Here is a 12316-nt window from a genome sequence, read left to right as displayed (position 1 = left end):
GGACTCGATGCGGCTACTGGAAACTGACCAGCCCATGTGGATCCCAAAGATCCAGCTGCCGCCCGTTTTGACCGAGGACATGCTGCGAGAGCGTGAGGCCATATTGATCGGATTTGGGACCTCGAACGACGGAGCCAAGCAGCGCGCTCAGCTGCAATGCGCGGAGCTCATATCCGACATGGAGTCGTTCAAGGCCGCCAACCCGGGATGCGTCCTAGCCGACTTTGTCCGCTGGCACTCGCCCCGTGACTGGGTTGTCCCCGAAGGCAGCCTTAGCGACAAGGACGGCAGCCTGAGCATGCGCATGTCAGGTGGCGGCGATGGAGAAAACCTCTGGCTACAGCTGTGGTCCGAGGCCAAGCCCATACCGGCAGACAAGCAAAAGCCGCTGTTTGACTACGAAATGGAGGCTGAGAAGGCCCTGCACTACTTGGAGGGCATACCCATATATGCCCTATTCTCCAGCCTGCTTCCGTCCATATTCCTTATCACATACGAGCGCCTGTACAGGCAGCCGATCGTGCACCGGCTGGAGTCGCTACGCGAGAGGCTATGCTCTCTGGGTAAGAAGATCGCCTTCCAGGTCAACTGGTCGGCTGTGGACCCCGAGAGCTCCGTGTTTAGCTCCATCATGGACGATCTGGAAGACCTCGAGGTGCAGACCAGCAGATGCGTGTCCCTGCTGCACAAGTTCCCCGAGCAGTACTCGCTTGTCCAGGCCCTGGTTGGTCGCGGTCAGGCCATAGTGGAGGATCGCAAGGTTCAAAAAATCGTTCTCAAGGCGCTGTCAAAGTACAACATTTGACTGTGGCGCCCGCCTGTCGCGAATATACGTTTACCTCCAACTTGCTTGGCCTGCGCTCGGATTGCGGTGCGTCTGCGGATACAGACATGAGCTCTGCAGATGTCTCTGTGCAGCAGCGTATGTATGTGACCATCGAAGAGGACAAGTCAATTAGGGTCAGCTACACCCGGGTTAAGACACAGGGCAGTTTTTGAAGCTTCTCAAGTTCTCTGTCAAGTAGCACAAGCATAAACTCTTACAGTGCGGCCACAGCTGGCAGCTTTCATCACAACGTCCACCCCATATATTAGCTTTAATCTAACACTCGCCTAATTTTAAACAACATGGCCCCAAGTTTTGGGAGCCGCCGACTTTTGGCAGCTTTAGCATTGCCGGGGCAACTTTCGTAGTACATTTTTTATTATTATTCGTGTAGCAGCAGCAACACACACTGACAGGTAAAATAAATAAACACAATGGAGCTGGTTCGCAAGGGTCTGATCGCGATCACTGGAACCACAGGTGTCGGTAAGTCGCAGCTCGCGATAGAGCTGGCCCGCAAGCTCAACGGCGAGGTCATCAACGCAGATGCCCTGCAGGTCTACAAGGGCTACGGCATTATCACCAACAAAGTCACTGCTGAAGAAATGCTTGGCGTCCCGCACCATCTCCTAGGATTTGTCGATTCGAGCAAAGAATACACTGTGCAAGAGTTTGAGCGCGACGCATTGCAAAAGATCCACGAGATCCACGGGCGCAACCGCATCCCCATCCTGGTTGGGGCACAAACTACTACATACAGTCGGTGATGTTTCAAAAGTCGCTGGTCAGAGAACCGGGATCGCCCCAAGGTGGTAGCACTGGTGTGCAGCCGAATGACCGCAGCTTCGAGCAGTCTCAGGTGGACAAGAGCAATCAGCAGCTGTGGGAGGAGCTAAAGTCCGTTGATCCTATAATGGCCGAGAACTGGCACCCCAACAACCGCCGAAAGATCCTGCGCAGCCTCGAGGTGTTGCACACCACAGGAAGAAAGCACAGCGAATGGGTCGCAGATAGCGAGGAAGCGCGCAGAAAGGAGGAAACACTGCGATTCCCCACCCTGCTATTTTGGCTGTACGCAGACACCCCCGTGCTCAATCAGCGCCTAGATAACCGGGTTGGCGATATGATTGAGCGCGGCATGTTCGGCGAGCTTGGCCAGCTTGCCAAGGACCTGAGTGATCCGCGGGCGTTCGGCGGATCGAGCGATGATTTCACCACAGGGCTCAAGCAGGCCATTGGATTCAGGGAGTTTGAGGCTTATCTCAAGGCGGCTGCGACCGACTCCAAGACGTCCGAATTGGAGTGCGAGCGGCTGAAAGCAAAGGGCATCGAGGACATGAAGACGTCGACTAGGAGGTATGCCAAGCGGCAGATAACATGGATTCGCAACAAGTTGATTCCAGAGTGCAGGTCGACGCTGGGAAAGTCCACCAGGGCACACCCGTTTGTGCTGGACGCAACAGACCTGGGCCAATGGAAGTCAGAGGTCATGAACAAGGGACTGTCTATTGCCCAGAAGTTTGTTGGCAACGCGCAGTTGCCCGAAGCAGCAGCAGTTTCTGACACCGCAGCAAGGCTCCTTGCTGAGGTCAAGGAGAAGCCCAACTCGATACTAGCATGGAAGAGGCACTTTTGCAGTGTATGCTCAAAATCCGCCGAGGAGACGCCCAACGGCGTTGCGCTGGAGGTCTGGCTGAATGGCGACGACGAGTACAATCAGCACATGCACTCGCGACAGCACAAGCACAACATCAAGCATCGCAAAAGGGTATCATCCTGGCACAAAAAGGACGGCGACGATGCAAGAGGCTGTGACGCGCCCTTGTCGAAGCGAGCCAACACGAATCTCGAATCGACCGGCGACTAGAAGAGACACTGGCGCACTTTACAGCACTTGACTGAGTAATGTTCACTTTTAAGAAGAAAAAACCACAATAAAATTTTATTGGATAGAAATATACTCTAAATCCCCTTGACTCAAGTTACAAAGTCTACATGAAAAAAGGTCACACATTTTTACTCCTCTTCAGCGGTGGCCAGCCAGTTTGCGAATGGTTCCATGGCAGAAATCGCGGGGCTGCGGTCCTCGCTATTCTTCTTGGTGAACCATGCGGTGAAGACATCTTCATCCAGCAGCGACGCCTTGTAGAGCGCACCCAGAACCTCTGAGGCCTTTTTCTGCCACGCCGCAGCGTGCTCATCGTCCGCGAGCAGACGCTGCCAGGAGTTGAGCATGAGCGCCTGGTCCTGGGGCTTGGTCACGATCTTGGACAGCAACTCGGACTTGCGAGATACAGTTTCGGACACTCCAACAGCCTTGCACGGCGCGAAAAGTGCCGAGATGGCCACGTTCAGCAGCTGCTGCTTGCCCAGGTTGTTGCGGAACTCTGTGTGAGTGATCTCCTTGAATGCGGCCTGCAGGGTGGGCTCTTGGTCGCCAACGCTGGCCCTGGCAAAGGACTCGATGAGCTCCTTGGTCAGACGATTCTCGAGCTCAATGGTCTTGCTGATCTGCTTCTGCTTCGGGGTCTCGTTGCTGGCCGCGCTATCCGCCAGGGGGCTGCCCATCTGCTGGAGAACCTGGTCGTTGACCTCGAGCACCTTGATCCAGGGCTTCTCGCCGCTAGCATCCTTCTTCAGACTGCCCGGCTTAACCGTCTCCTGCTGCCTTTTCACTGGGGTGCCCGTAGGGACAGCCTTTGCGCTGCTAGGAGTGGGGATCTTTTGCGGGACCGGAGTGACGATGGGTGCAGCCAGGGGCGCCTTGAATTCGGAATCACTGCCAGACGCCGCCGTCGGCGACTGCGCGTTTGCGGCAAACCTGAAGTTCAACGAGCCCTCGTTGCTGATGCTGGGCGAGCCAACAGCCGCTTGAGTATTGGTGGTGTTGGACCAAGACGCATTTCTAGCGAAATTGGGGATTTGTGCGCGCTCGCTGGCACCCTCAAAGCCACCCTTCCTCCATGTCTGCGACTGGTTGGCAAAGTTGCGGTTGAAGCCGTTGGGGCCCTGATCGTTCGTGGTGCGGGGTGTGTACTGAACGTCGCGAGGGGACTTGACCTGCACGGGCTGTTCAGGGGTCACACGCAGCTCGACGTCGCCATGGGCGAACTGGCACTTTTCGCCATACGGGCATGCACCCTGCTCGGCAAAGCGCTGGCAGGGCCTGGTCTTGTAAAGCGGGTTGTCATTGAACTTGGGCGCGGCTCCCTGAGGAGTGCGTGGCTGCTGGCTCTGGCTCTGGCCCTGGCTCTGGCTCTGGTTTTGGCTCGGACTCTGCTGCTGGAATGACTGTGCCTGGAAAAACTGCGGCTGCTGGCTTCTGAATCCCTGTTGGATCGGCTGCTTCTGCTGGAGTTGCTGGGGCCTCTGGATTTGCTGCGGCTGCTGCTGCTGCTGATTGTATTGCGGCTGCTGCTGGTATGACGACTGGGCCGGGCGTTCGCGGGGCTTCTCCTCCGAAACGTTCTTAAACGAGGGAGTAGTCGGGGTGGCTTCGCGAACACGCATCTCACTCTCGCCATGAGCGAAAACGCACTTGTGGTGGTAGGGACATTCGCCCTCGCGCTCAAACTTCTCGCAGAGCTTGGTTTTGTAGCGCGGGTTGTCTTGAGGCCTGCTCTGCTGGCCCTGGTTCTGCAGCTGGTTCTGCTGGTCCTGCTTGTTCTGCTGGTCCTGCTGCTGCTCCCTATCGTTGAATCCACGGACAGTCCGTTGTCCATCGCTCACAGCAAGCTTCTTGAAGTTGCCCTCGATTCCAGCAGCGCCTCCACGTTGGGTGCGCCATCCGCCAGCACCGCCGTCGTCCTGGTTGACATTCTTGCCCTCATACTGGCGGTTGTTGTTGTTGCTGTTGCTGTTGCTGTTGCTGATGTTGCTGTTGCTGTTGCTGTTGTTCCGGTTGACACGGCTGACGTTGTTGTCGCCGCCCACGGTCTGCCAGCGAGGGCGCGAGTTGTCGAAGAGGATTTCTTCACGAAGGCCCTCGATGTAGTCCTCAGCCTGGGTCAAGATGTTCTGCATGCTTTGGAACATCACTCTCTCCAGCGCCTGGTCAAGCGTGCACCACTGGTACTTCAGCCCACTGCTGTCGCAACGGATCATGCCCTGGCGGGAGGACACCGACATACGCGCCAAAAAGTAGACAACCTGCTTGGGCTTGATACCGTCGACGTACTTGAGCTCGGCGCGGAATGCCTCGTCGGTGACAAGATCGCTGGCACTCAGGCCAATCAGATCAAGAGACTCTCTCAGCGCGCACCTAAGACAAAGAAAAAATTTCAATAACAATATTTGAATTTGAGCTTGAGCTTGCAAAAGTGCATACTTTGGTGTTTTGAATCGAGTATATGCCATGTTTCTAAGTGCTCTGTAAAGCTGTGCGCGCCAACTTACTTGAGCTCGTCCTCGGCGCCGATTTTCCGACCCTTAGGCGGGTACCAATGCCGATGGTGCTCGTACGAGTCATTGAGCAGCAGGTACTCGATTGGCTTTCTGGGCGAAATGCGGTAGATTAGAAGACCGGCAAGGTTAATAGTGCTCATTATTGTCTACTGGGCTCTTACAACAATGGCAAACACAAATAGAAATAACGCTGGCCTCGGCGAGGTATAAAGTGGAAGGAGAAATGTAAGGGAAGAAAATGTAAGAAAAGAAAATTTAGTTGAAAAAAAAGTAAGGAACAAGTTGAAAATATTCTGGTGAAAATATTTTAGCAGCGCCTTGTGCGTTTTTTCTAGGGCGCGACAATGCATTGCAGAAAAAAATGGACAATAAAAAATATTTGCCACCCGCTGACTCTATGCTGTCTTTGTCAACAACAGCCACGGAATTCTTGGAATTACCCCCCTCCTTTGTAAACGGAATGGCTTGGAAAATGAGAGGCATTTTCTTGTGCATGAGGAAATGGTGGGCTCCCGCGGGTTGCTTTTGTTTGCATTGGAAATCGAGAATTAAGCAGCTAACGAGTGAGTGGTTTTGGTTTGTCCGCCGCTTGTAGTACTTGCGTTACTTTTCAAACCCCTGTCTCTCGGCCAAACTTTGTTGTAAACAATCATCCAGGATGCGGTTTAATCTTAAGCAAAGACTTGCGTTTTCGGTAACCCCTACAACGATCTTGCCTGTATGTGCCATGCCCAAAAGCACATCAGCTAGTGCGAAACGTTGATCATCTGCTGGTTGGTGCGCCAATTGTGCATGTAAATTGTGCATGTAATATCTCCGATCCTGACATTTTCTCTTTCAAATAGCGCCCTTGCTGCTGCCTCGCTCAAAGTAAAGGCAGCGCTAACACAGCCTCATAGTGTTGTTTCTCAAAGACTTTCTCTATATATAATTTGCCAATACGATTAAAAAAAGGATGCGCATAGACGCAAACGGGCCCCTGCTGCTGTCGCTCTAGAGTGTCATGTTGTCCTCGAACCACCTGTTGCGCTCGTATTTTGTACCGCCCGGAGCCGTCATATATTTGTATGGCAACGGGTGCTGGTACTCCTCCAGGGCGTCCTCGGTCTCGCGCACAAGCTGCTGAATGCGGACAGGGCTCGATTCTCCGCGGTTAGCCTCGAATTCAGCGCGGATTTGCAGGGCAATCGGGCGCCAGTACAGCCTGTTCGGGTACCAGTCGAGCGATGTGTAAAGAGCCTTCTTGTACAAACTGCGAACGTAGCTCCGATGTACCGACATTATTATTATGTTTATTCCACGAGTATTGATGCGCGTAAAGTATAGTAATTGTACACAGAATGGAATGGAAATAAAAAAGTCCTGAATTAGCTGGGCAAAAAAACAATGATTTTTAGCGCTTTATCTTCGAAAATCGAATCTACAGCGGAAAAATCGACCGGCTCAATTAAGTTTAAAAACATGCAGAGCAGCTCGAGCCGTGCTTATACGCGCTGATGGTTTGGCTGCAAAAGCTGGCCGGCTCACTGGCGGCATGACCTTTTGTTGACGGCAGTTTCGCTGTTTTTGAATTCCATTCTATTTGGTTGCATTTGTTTATTTTATTTTTTGCGCCTCCTTATACTCTTTTTTTCTTGCTCATTCGAGCCTTGAATTTCACCTACGGAAAAGAACTTCTTCACTTCACACCAACGACAGCTTTATGGCGAACAGCAACAGCAATGGCGACGACGCTGCAGCTCGCGACGATGACATGCAGCAGCGGAATGTCGAGTACATTCTCCTGGCAGAGTTTGATATTGACCGCGGAGCTATATTGAAGCACCAGTACCCGCGGCCGACGGGGGCCGACGACTCGTACGTACACCCAAAAGCGCACAATAGACGTGAATTTTGCCTAGTATGTTCCACAATAGGCTGATGGACCTTTGCATGCTTTTCTTTTCTGCCCACTGACATAGACACCTGGCCGAGCTCATGCTGCCCGACGGAGCGCATGCGCGCGAGAGCGATTGGACAATGTTTTTTCTTAACCAAAAGGCGCCCGACGAAAACGGGCGGGTGTCGGAGGACGGGCCGCCGTTGCTGTACGTGCTCAACCTGGTGCGTACAAAGCACGACAAGGAGGTGCGGCGCGGTGCAATTGTCAAGGCAATGGCAGTGTGCACGCGACACCGGTTTATTCACATCTACCAGGCAATTCTCATGCTGGCGCTCGAGAACTACTACCGCGCGCCGACTGAGGACACACTGGCCGAACTGTACAAGTCGGCCAACCAAATGGACCTGTCGTGCATGCCGCAGCTGAGCCGGCACGAAACGACAATTCTGCGGTTTTCCGACGACCAGAACATGTTTGAGGAGCGGTTCGTGCAGCTCGAGTGCGAGCGGCGACTGCTGGGCACGCTGGCGCAGGACTCGGAGCGGCTGGACGTGGCTCATGAGCTGGGGCTGGCTGAGCTGGGCACATCAGGCAGCGACGAGTCGGCGGCAGCAGCGGCCCGGCGCGGCACGGTGTCGGAGGCAAGCCGCATGCGCGCGGCGTCGGCGCGCAACAAGGACAGGCGGTTCTTTGACACGGAGATTGTATACTCGGGCGTCAAGCTGCCCATCCGCGTGCCGATGACCGTGTACCCGGAGGAGATCAGCGACTTTTCGCTTATTCAGCTGCTGACGACGTTCTCGGGCGCGCTGTCGGCGACGACCGGCAGCAAGGCCATGCAGCCGCACCCGCACCTGGAGTCCAGCGGCCAATACACACACTCGATCATCCTGCTGATGAACGGGCTGCTGACGCAGAAGCGCATCATCTTCCTGGGCCACGGCAAACCGGCCGGCGAGGTGGCCAACTATGTTCTGGCGGCCGTGGCGCTGGGCAGCGGCGGCGGCGGTGTGCTGCGCGGATTCGCCAACCGCGCGTTCCCATACACCAACCTGACCAACCTCGACACGCTGCTGTCGTTCCCAGGCTACATTGCCGGCGTCACCAACCCGGCATTCGAGGAGCACCCGGAGTGGTGGGACATTCTGTGCAACATCAACACCGGCAAAATCATTGTCAGCCCGCTGCTGGCCATGCCGCCGGGCACTGCCAATGCAAACACGCGCTCGCAGACGGACTCGCTGCGCCGCAGCTTGGACTCGGTGACACTGTCGCGCAACCGCTCCTTCTCGTCGCGCGACGGCAAGCCCGATAAGTGGAACAACCTGGATTCGGAATTCATCCAGGACCTGATGCTGGCCATTGAGCGCCACTACGGCGAGGTGGCCATTCGCGCTAAGGTCGAGAACTATGTGCGCCGCTTCATGTCGCTGGTGCCAATCTACGAGCACGAGCGCGACGGCGTCACGCGTCTGGGCGACCCCGCACATATGGCCGCCGCCGACAGCCGCGGCGTCGACGGCTACTGCATCTCCCCTGGCGACAAGGAGAGCAGGGACCGTGAGATCAGCTTCTACCAGACGCGCATTGAGGGGTTCATTGGCACCCAGGCCTACCACTACGCCGTTGCCGACTACGAGTCCATGCAGGCCAGCTGCTTTATCCGCGGCATTGACATTGCGCACATGGTCTACTGCCTGCGAAACTCCACCAACCTTGATGTCAACGAGGTCGAGGCCATCTACAAGCGCTTGGACGAGCAAGTCGTCACTGACGAACAGGTCACTGAGCTGCTAGCCTCACTGCCGCAGAGCCAGGGCGGCCTGCAGCCGCTGGCCTACGGCTTCTACCATCCATCGCCGGCAATCCGCATGTACACCGTGCGCCTGTTTGAGAAGATCGAGCGCAACCAGGCAGGCACCCGCTACGTGCGCAGCACAAACTTCTTCCACCAGTGTGCATTCAGCAACCTACGTCACGCATTTTCCGTCTAAGGACCTGTGTGTTTGGACCACCTCTGCCTCTCTCTCTATCTCTTTGATACTATAAACTCTAGCGCAGCATTTTCATTTCTTCTAATTCTTCTTTAATTTCTGTCTTCTTTCTCTTTCTCTTTTTTTGCACTTTGCTATTTCCATTTATATCTTCATCTTTATTTTTTCGCCTTTCAGTTCCTTGCGTCCCGTGGTGCTTCCTCATATTTTACTTTTTCATTTTTAGCCATATTTTTCATGTTTTAACAAAAATGCTATTCAACAGCCGATACTAATTGTGGCTCTTCTGCTTACTGAGCCTGCCTGCGCCTTTAAAAGCCTTGTGACCCATGGAATTATCAACTGAACTCTTTACTTTTGGTTGCTCAAGGCCAGTCTCCAAGCGGTTGTCAATTCAAAAGTTTAGACAAAAGAGTCCCCTGATATGGGCTGAGCCTCCTTCTTACTCGAGTGTGCCCACTACTGGCGCCCCGAGGACTCCAACCACAGGGTACTTGACCGAGAGTCTCTGCTCCCAGTTATTCATGGCCAGCCTCTCAGCATCCGTGAATTCAGAAGTGTCAACGGGGGAGTCATTTGGTCCAGGCAGAGCATCCTCTTTGAGCGTATTCACTGCCAGTGCCTTGGTGCAATCGCGACCAGCAAAAACATTGTAGCTCTTACCCGGCCCGTAGAATTGCGGCGAAGTTGACACGTCGTACACTTTGCCGTTAAAACCCAGCAGAATGAGCGGGGTGGTGTCGTTGTGCCCGTTGTACTTTCTCAGCTCTTCCAACGTGAAAACCCGTGATTGCTTGTCGCTCATTGTTGCAGATGTGAATGAAATTGGGGTAAAGTAATAAAAAAGTGTATAGTATAAAAATTATGTAGTAGGAAGAAAAATGATGCATGTATCACACACTGCATGATTTGCAAGTTGGGGATGATTTTTAAATTGCAATTGTGCCTGAAACCAAATAAACCACTGTGGCAAACCCCCAACCTTCGGGATAACCTTGGAGATTGTTTATGCACTTGCTTTTACATTTAGTTAAAAGGCAGTGCGTTAACACCTTTTGCAAGAGATAGGAAATTAAGTACAAGGCCGCGTCCAAGCGCGAAGCCAAGGAGGCAACCCTCTGCTGCAGCTACTCATCCCCACAGGCAGCGCGCAGATTTATTTATCCACATATCATGGCGGTTATAGCCATTAGTTTTTTTAACACAGGACAGGGCTTCGTCAAATGAGCAAGTGGATCTATGAATACATTTTCTCTGGGCAAAGTGTGGATTTTTTTTCAGCGCATCAAATTCTAGCTGCTTTGCTTATTATACGTCTTTTTTATTGTACTCGTATTTTTGTTACTGTAATATTATGCTTGCAAAGAGGATTTTCACATTCTTTGGAAATGTATAGTGAAAACTTAATAATATCTGGTTGTATTTTCAGTCTCAGCGCTTCTATAAAATTTCAGTTTTTTGTGTAGTTGCTGGATGGGGTTTTCCAACACAGTAATGTTAGAAAGCGAGAAAATAGATCCATTCTGCGAAATATAAAACAAGTAAAAAAGCATGAACCAAAGTTAATTAATGAGGCCGATTGTCTACCACGCCACCTTGTCTCTCATGGGTTATATTGCATACCTGGTTACATGTCCCTATAACGAAAATTATTCTAGGGGCTGCGTGATTGGGATTTCTCCAGACCTGGATCTAATTGCCTGGCAATGGAAGTGTTCGCCAGGGTGTTGGTAAAATTAAGCCTGAGCACTTGCTCTGCCAGCTAGAGCATCAGTCATGGCAAAGTTGGTAGTCAATGTGTTTGTTGAGATTGAAGTATCATCAACAACCGGCGTTTTTCAGGCGTCAAGCATCCCTTCATTTCCCGTTCGACCTGCAAGTCGCACTGCCCTTTGTACCAGTCGTTCTGTTTATCTACAATCTCGTGTACGAACACCGTTGCTTGTTCTTGTGCAATCATATTAGAGTTTCTTGACTAACATTGTGTACCTGTCCTCTGCCAGCTCCTTCCAGCCGCGCCTCATACCCAAGCACAGCTTCTTGTTCTGGTAGTGGGTGTCCACAGGCTTCTTGAGTTCCTCCAGTATGGCGTGTGTTGGTCCTGGATACAGTTGAAGTATATTGACCGTCTCAGCCAGGGGATCTGTGGCTGGGTCCCAAAGATTCCAATTAAAGTCATTTTGCAACAGAATTGTGCATTTCTGTCGTGGACACATGAACATGTGGCCCTGTCTCGATGATCCAACAGCCAGGCGACGGGCCATAGATGCATCTCTAGGTCCGGATATGCGTCAGGGTACCATTTGCATTGTCTGTTCACTACAGGCATCAATACAATAATTCTTCGTTTTCAAATAGCTGATTTGCATAGTGGACATTATAAGGATCAGCATACTTGCATATTTAATTGAAAAATCTTATATTTCCACTTTCTGTGTATTTTGAGCTAAAAAAAGTATATGCGCACAGCACTATTAAGGAAACATTTGGGGTCAGAAGAGAGGCGTAGACAAACAAAATAAAAATTGTCTTGCGTACTCAGACCTTGATAGTTTTCTTTTCTTTAGTTTACTTTCACAATACATATTTTTATAAATCAATTTACTTTCATTATAATGAAGCCTGGCCGCGCTCTGCACAGCGATATCCAACGCGAAATCAGCGAGATAGATGATCTTGTTCCCTTAAAGTTTCAAGCACAATGGGAGGCTAGCTCATCGGATTTCATAAATAACCGTATACTTGACGAGCACATAACTGATACTCCTGATATTTATTTTTCGCCGTCAACCCAACAAATGCTGAGCTTCTGGCAGTTTAACAGCAGCGACAAATTTCCCAGCACCAAGCCCGTGCAAGAGACCACACTTCTCACACTGCTAGATAACACCGGTGCAGAGCTGGTTTTACATATGATGTCACTGACGCCACGAGCAAAAACTCATCTTGGATTCACCGTGAACCTAAACGTCGCCAGAAAGGGCTTCTCGCCAGCCGCCAGACTTTTTTACTTCAAGCTTCAGGTCGTCTATGATGCCAATTGCAAGTTTGTCCTTAAATGCCCGATTTATGATGCAGAGACTGCTAAGCTGCTGCTTGTTGCCCGTATGATATTCGTATTTGTGCCGATGACAAAAATGCCCAAGCAAATTGAAGTGGCCAAAGCTTCCAGCTCTGACAATTCCCAAATTCGGTTGCCGCAGATCGATG

The 12316-nt window shown here is 52.0% G+C and overlaps 3 protein-coding genes across 3 annotated transcripts; all 3 read right to left on the bottom strand.

Annotated features, from left to right (window-relative positions):
• Positions 1-6223: 6223 nt before the first annotated feature.
• BX661DRAFT_147041 (uncharacterized protein) lies at positions 6224-6511 on the bottom strand (the record flags this gene model as incomplete). Its single annotated transcript, XM_051533205.1, has 1 exon — positions 6224-6511. One exon carries the CDS (start codon positions 6509-6511, stop codon positions 6224-6226), a length of 288 nt encoding a protein of 95 aa, XP_051388588.1.
• Positions 6512-9584: 3073 nt separating this feature from the next.
• BX661DRAFT_135229 (cytochrome b5-like heme/steroid binding domain-containing protein) lies at positions 9585-9887 on the bottom strand (the record flags this gene model as incomplete). The annotated part of the gene is made up of 1 exon (XM_051532650.1): positions 9585-9887. A coding segment is annotated over one exon (303 nt), but the record flags the coding sequence as incomplete, so codon positions are not given.
• Positions 9888-10760: 873 nt separating this feature from the next.
• Positions 10761-11370, bottom strand: BX661DRAFT_201171 (uncharacterized protein; the record flags this gene model as incomplete). Its single annotated transcript, XM_051538476.1, has 2 exons — positions 10761-10848; positions 11096-11370. 2 exons carry the CDS (start codon positions 11368-11370, stop codon positions 10761-10763), a joined length of 363 nt encoding a protein of 120 aa, XP_051388586.1.
• Positions 11371-12316: the final 946 nt, after the last annotated feature.

Source organism: Kickxella alabastrina (assembly GCF_025024165.1).
Source record: "Kickxella alabastrina strain RSA 675 chromosome Unknown BX661scaffold_46, whole genome shotgun sequence".
NCBI classification, from domain to species: domain Eukaryota; kingdom Fungi; phylum Kickxellomycota; class Kickxellomycetes; order Kickxellales; family Kickxellaceae; genus Kickxella; species Kickxella alabastrina.
Note: the sequence above shows the minus strand (reverse complement) of the source record. Positions and strands in the feature narration are given on the sequence as shown.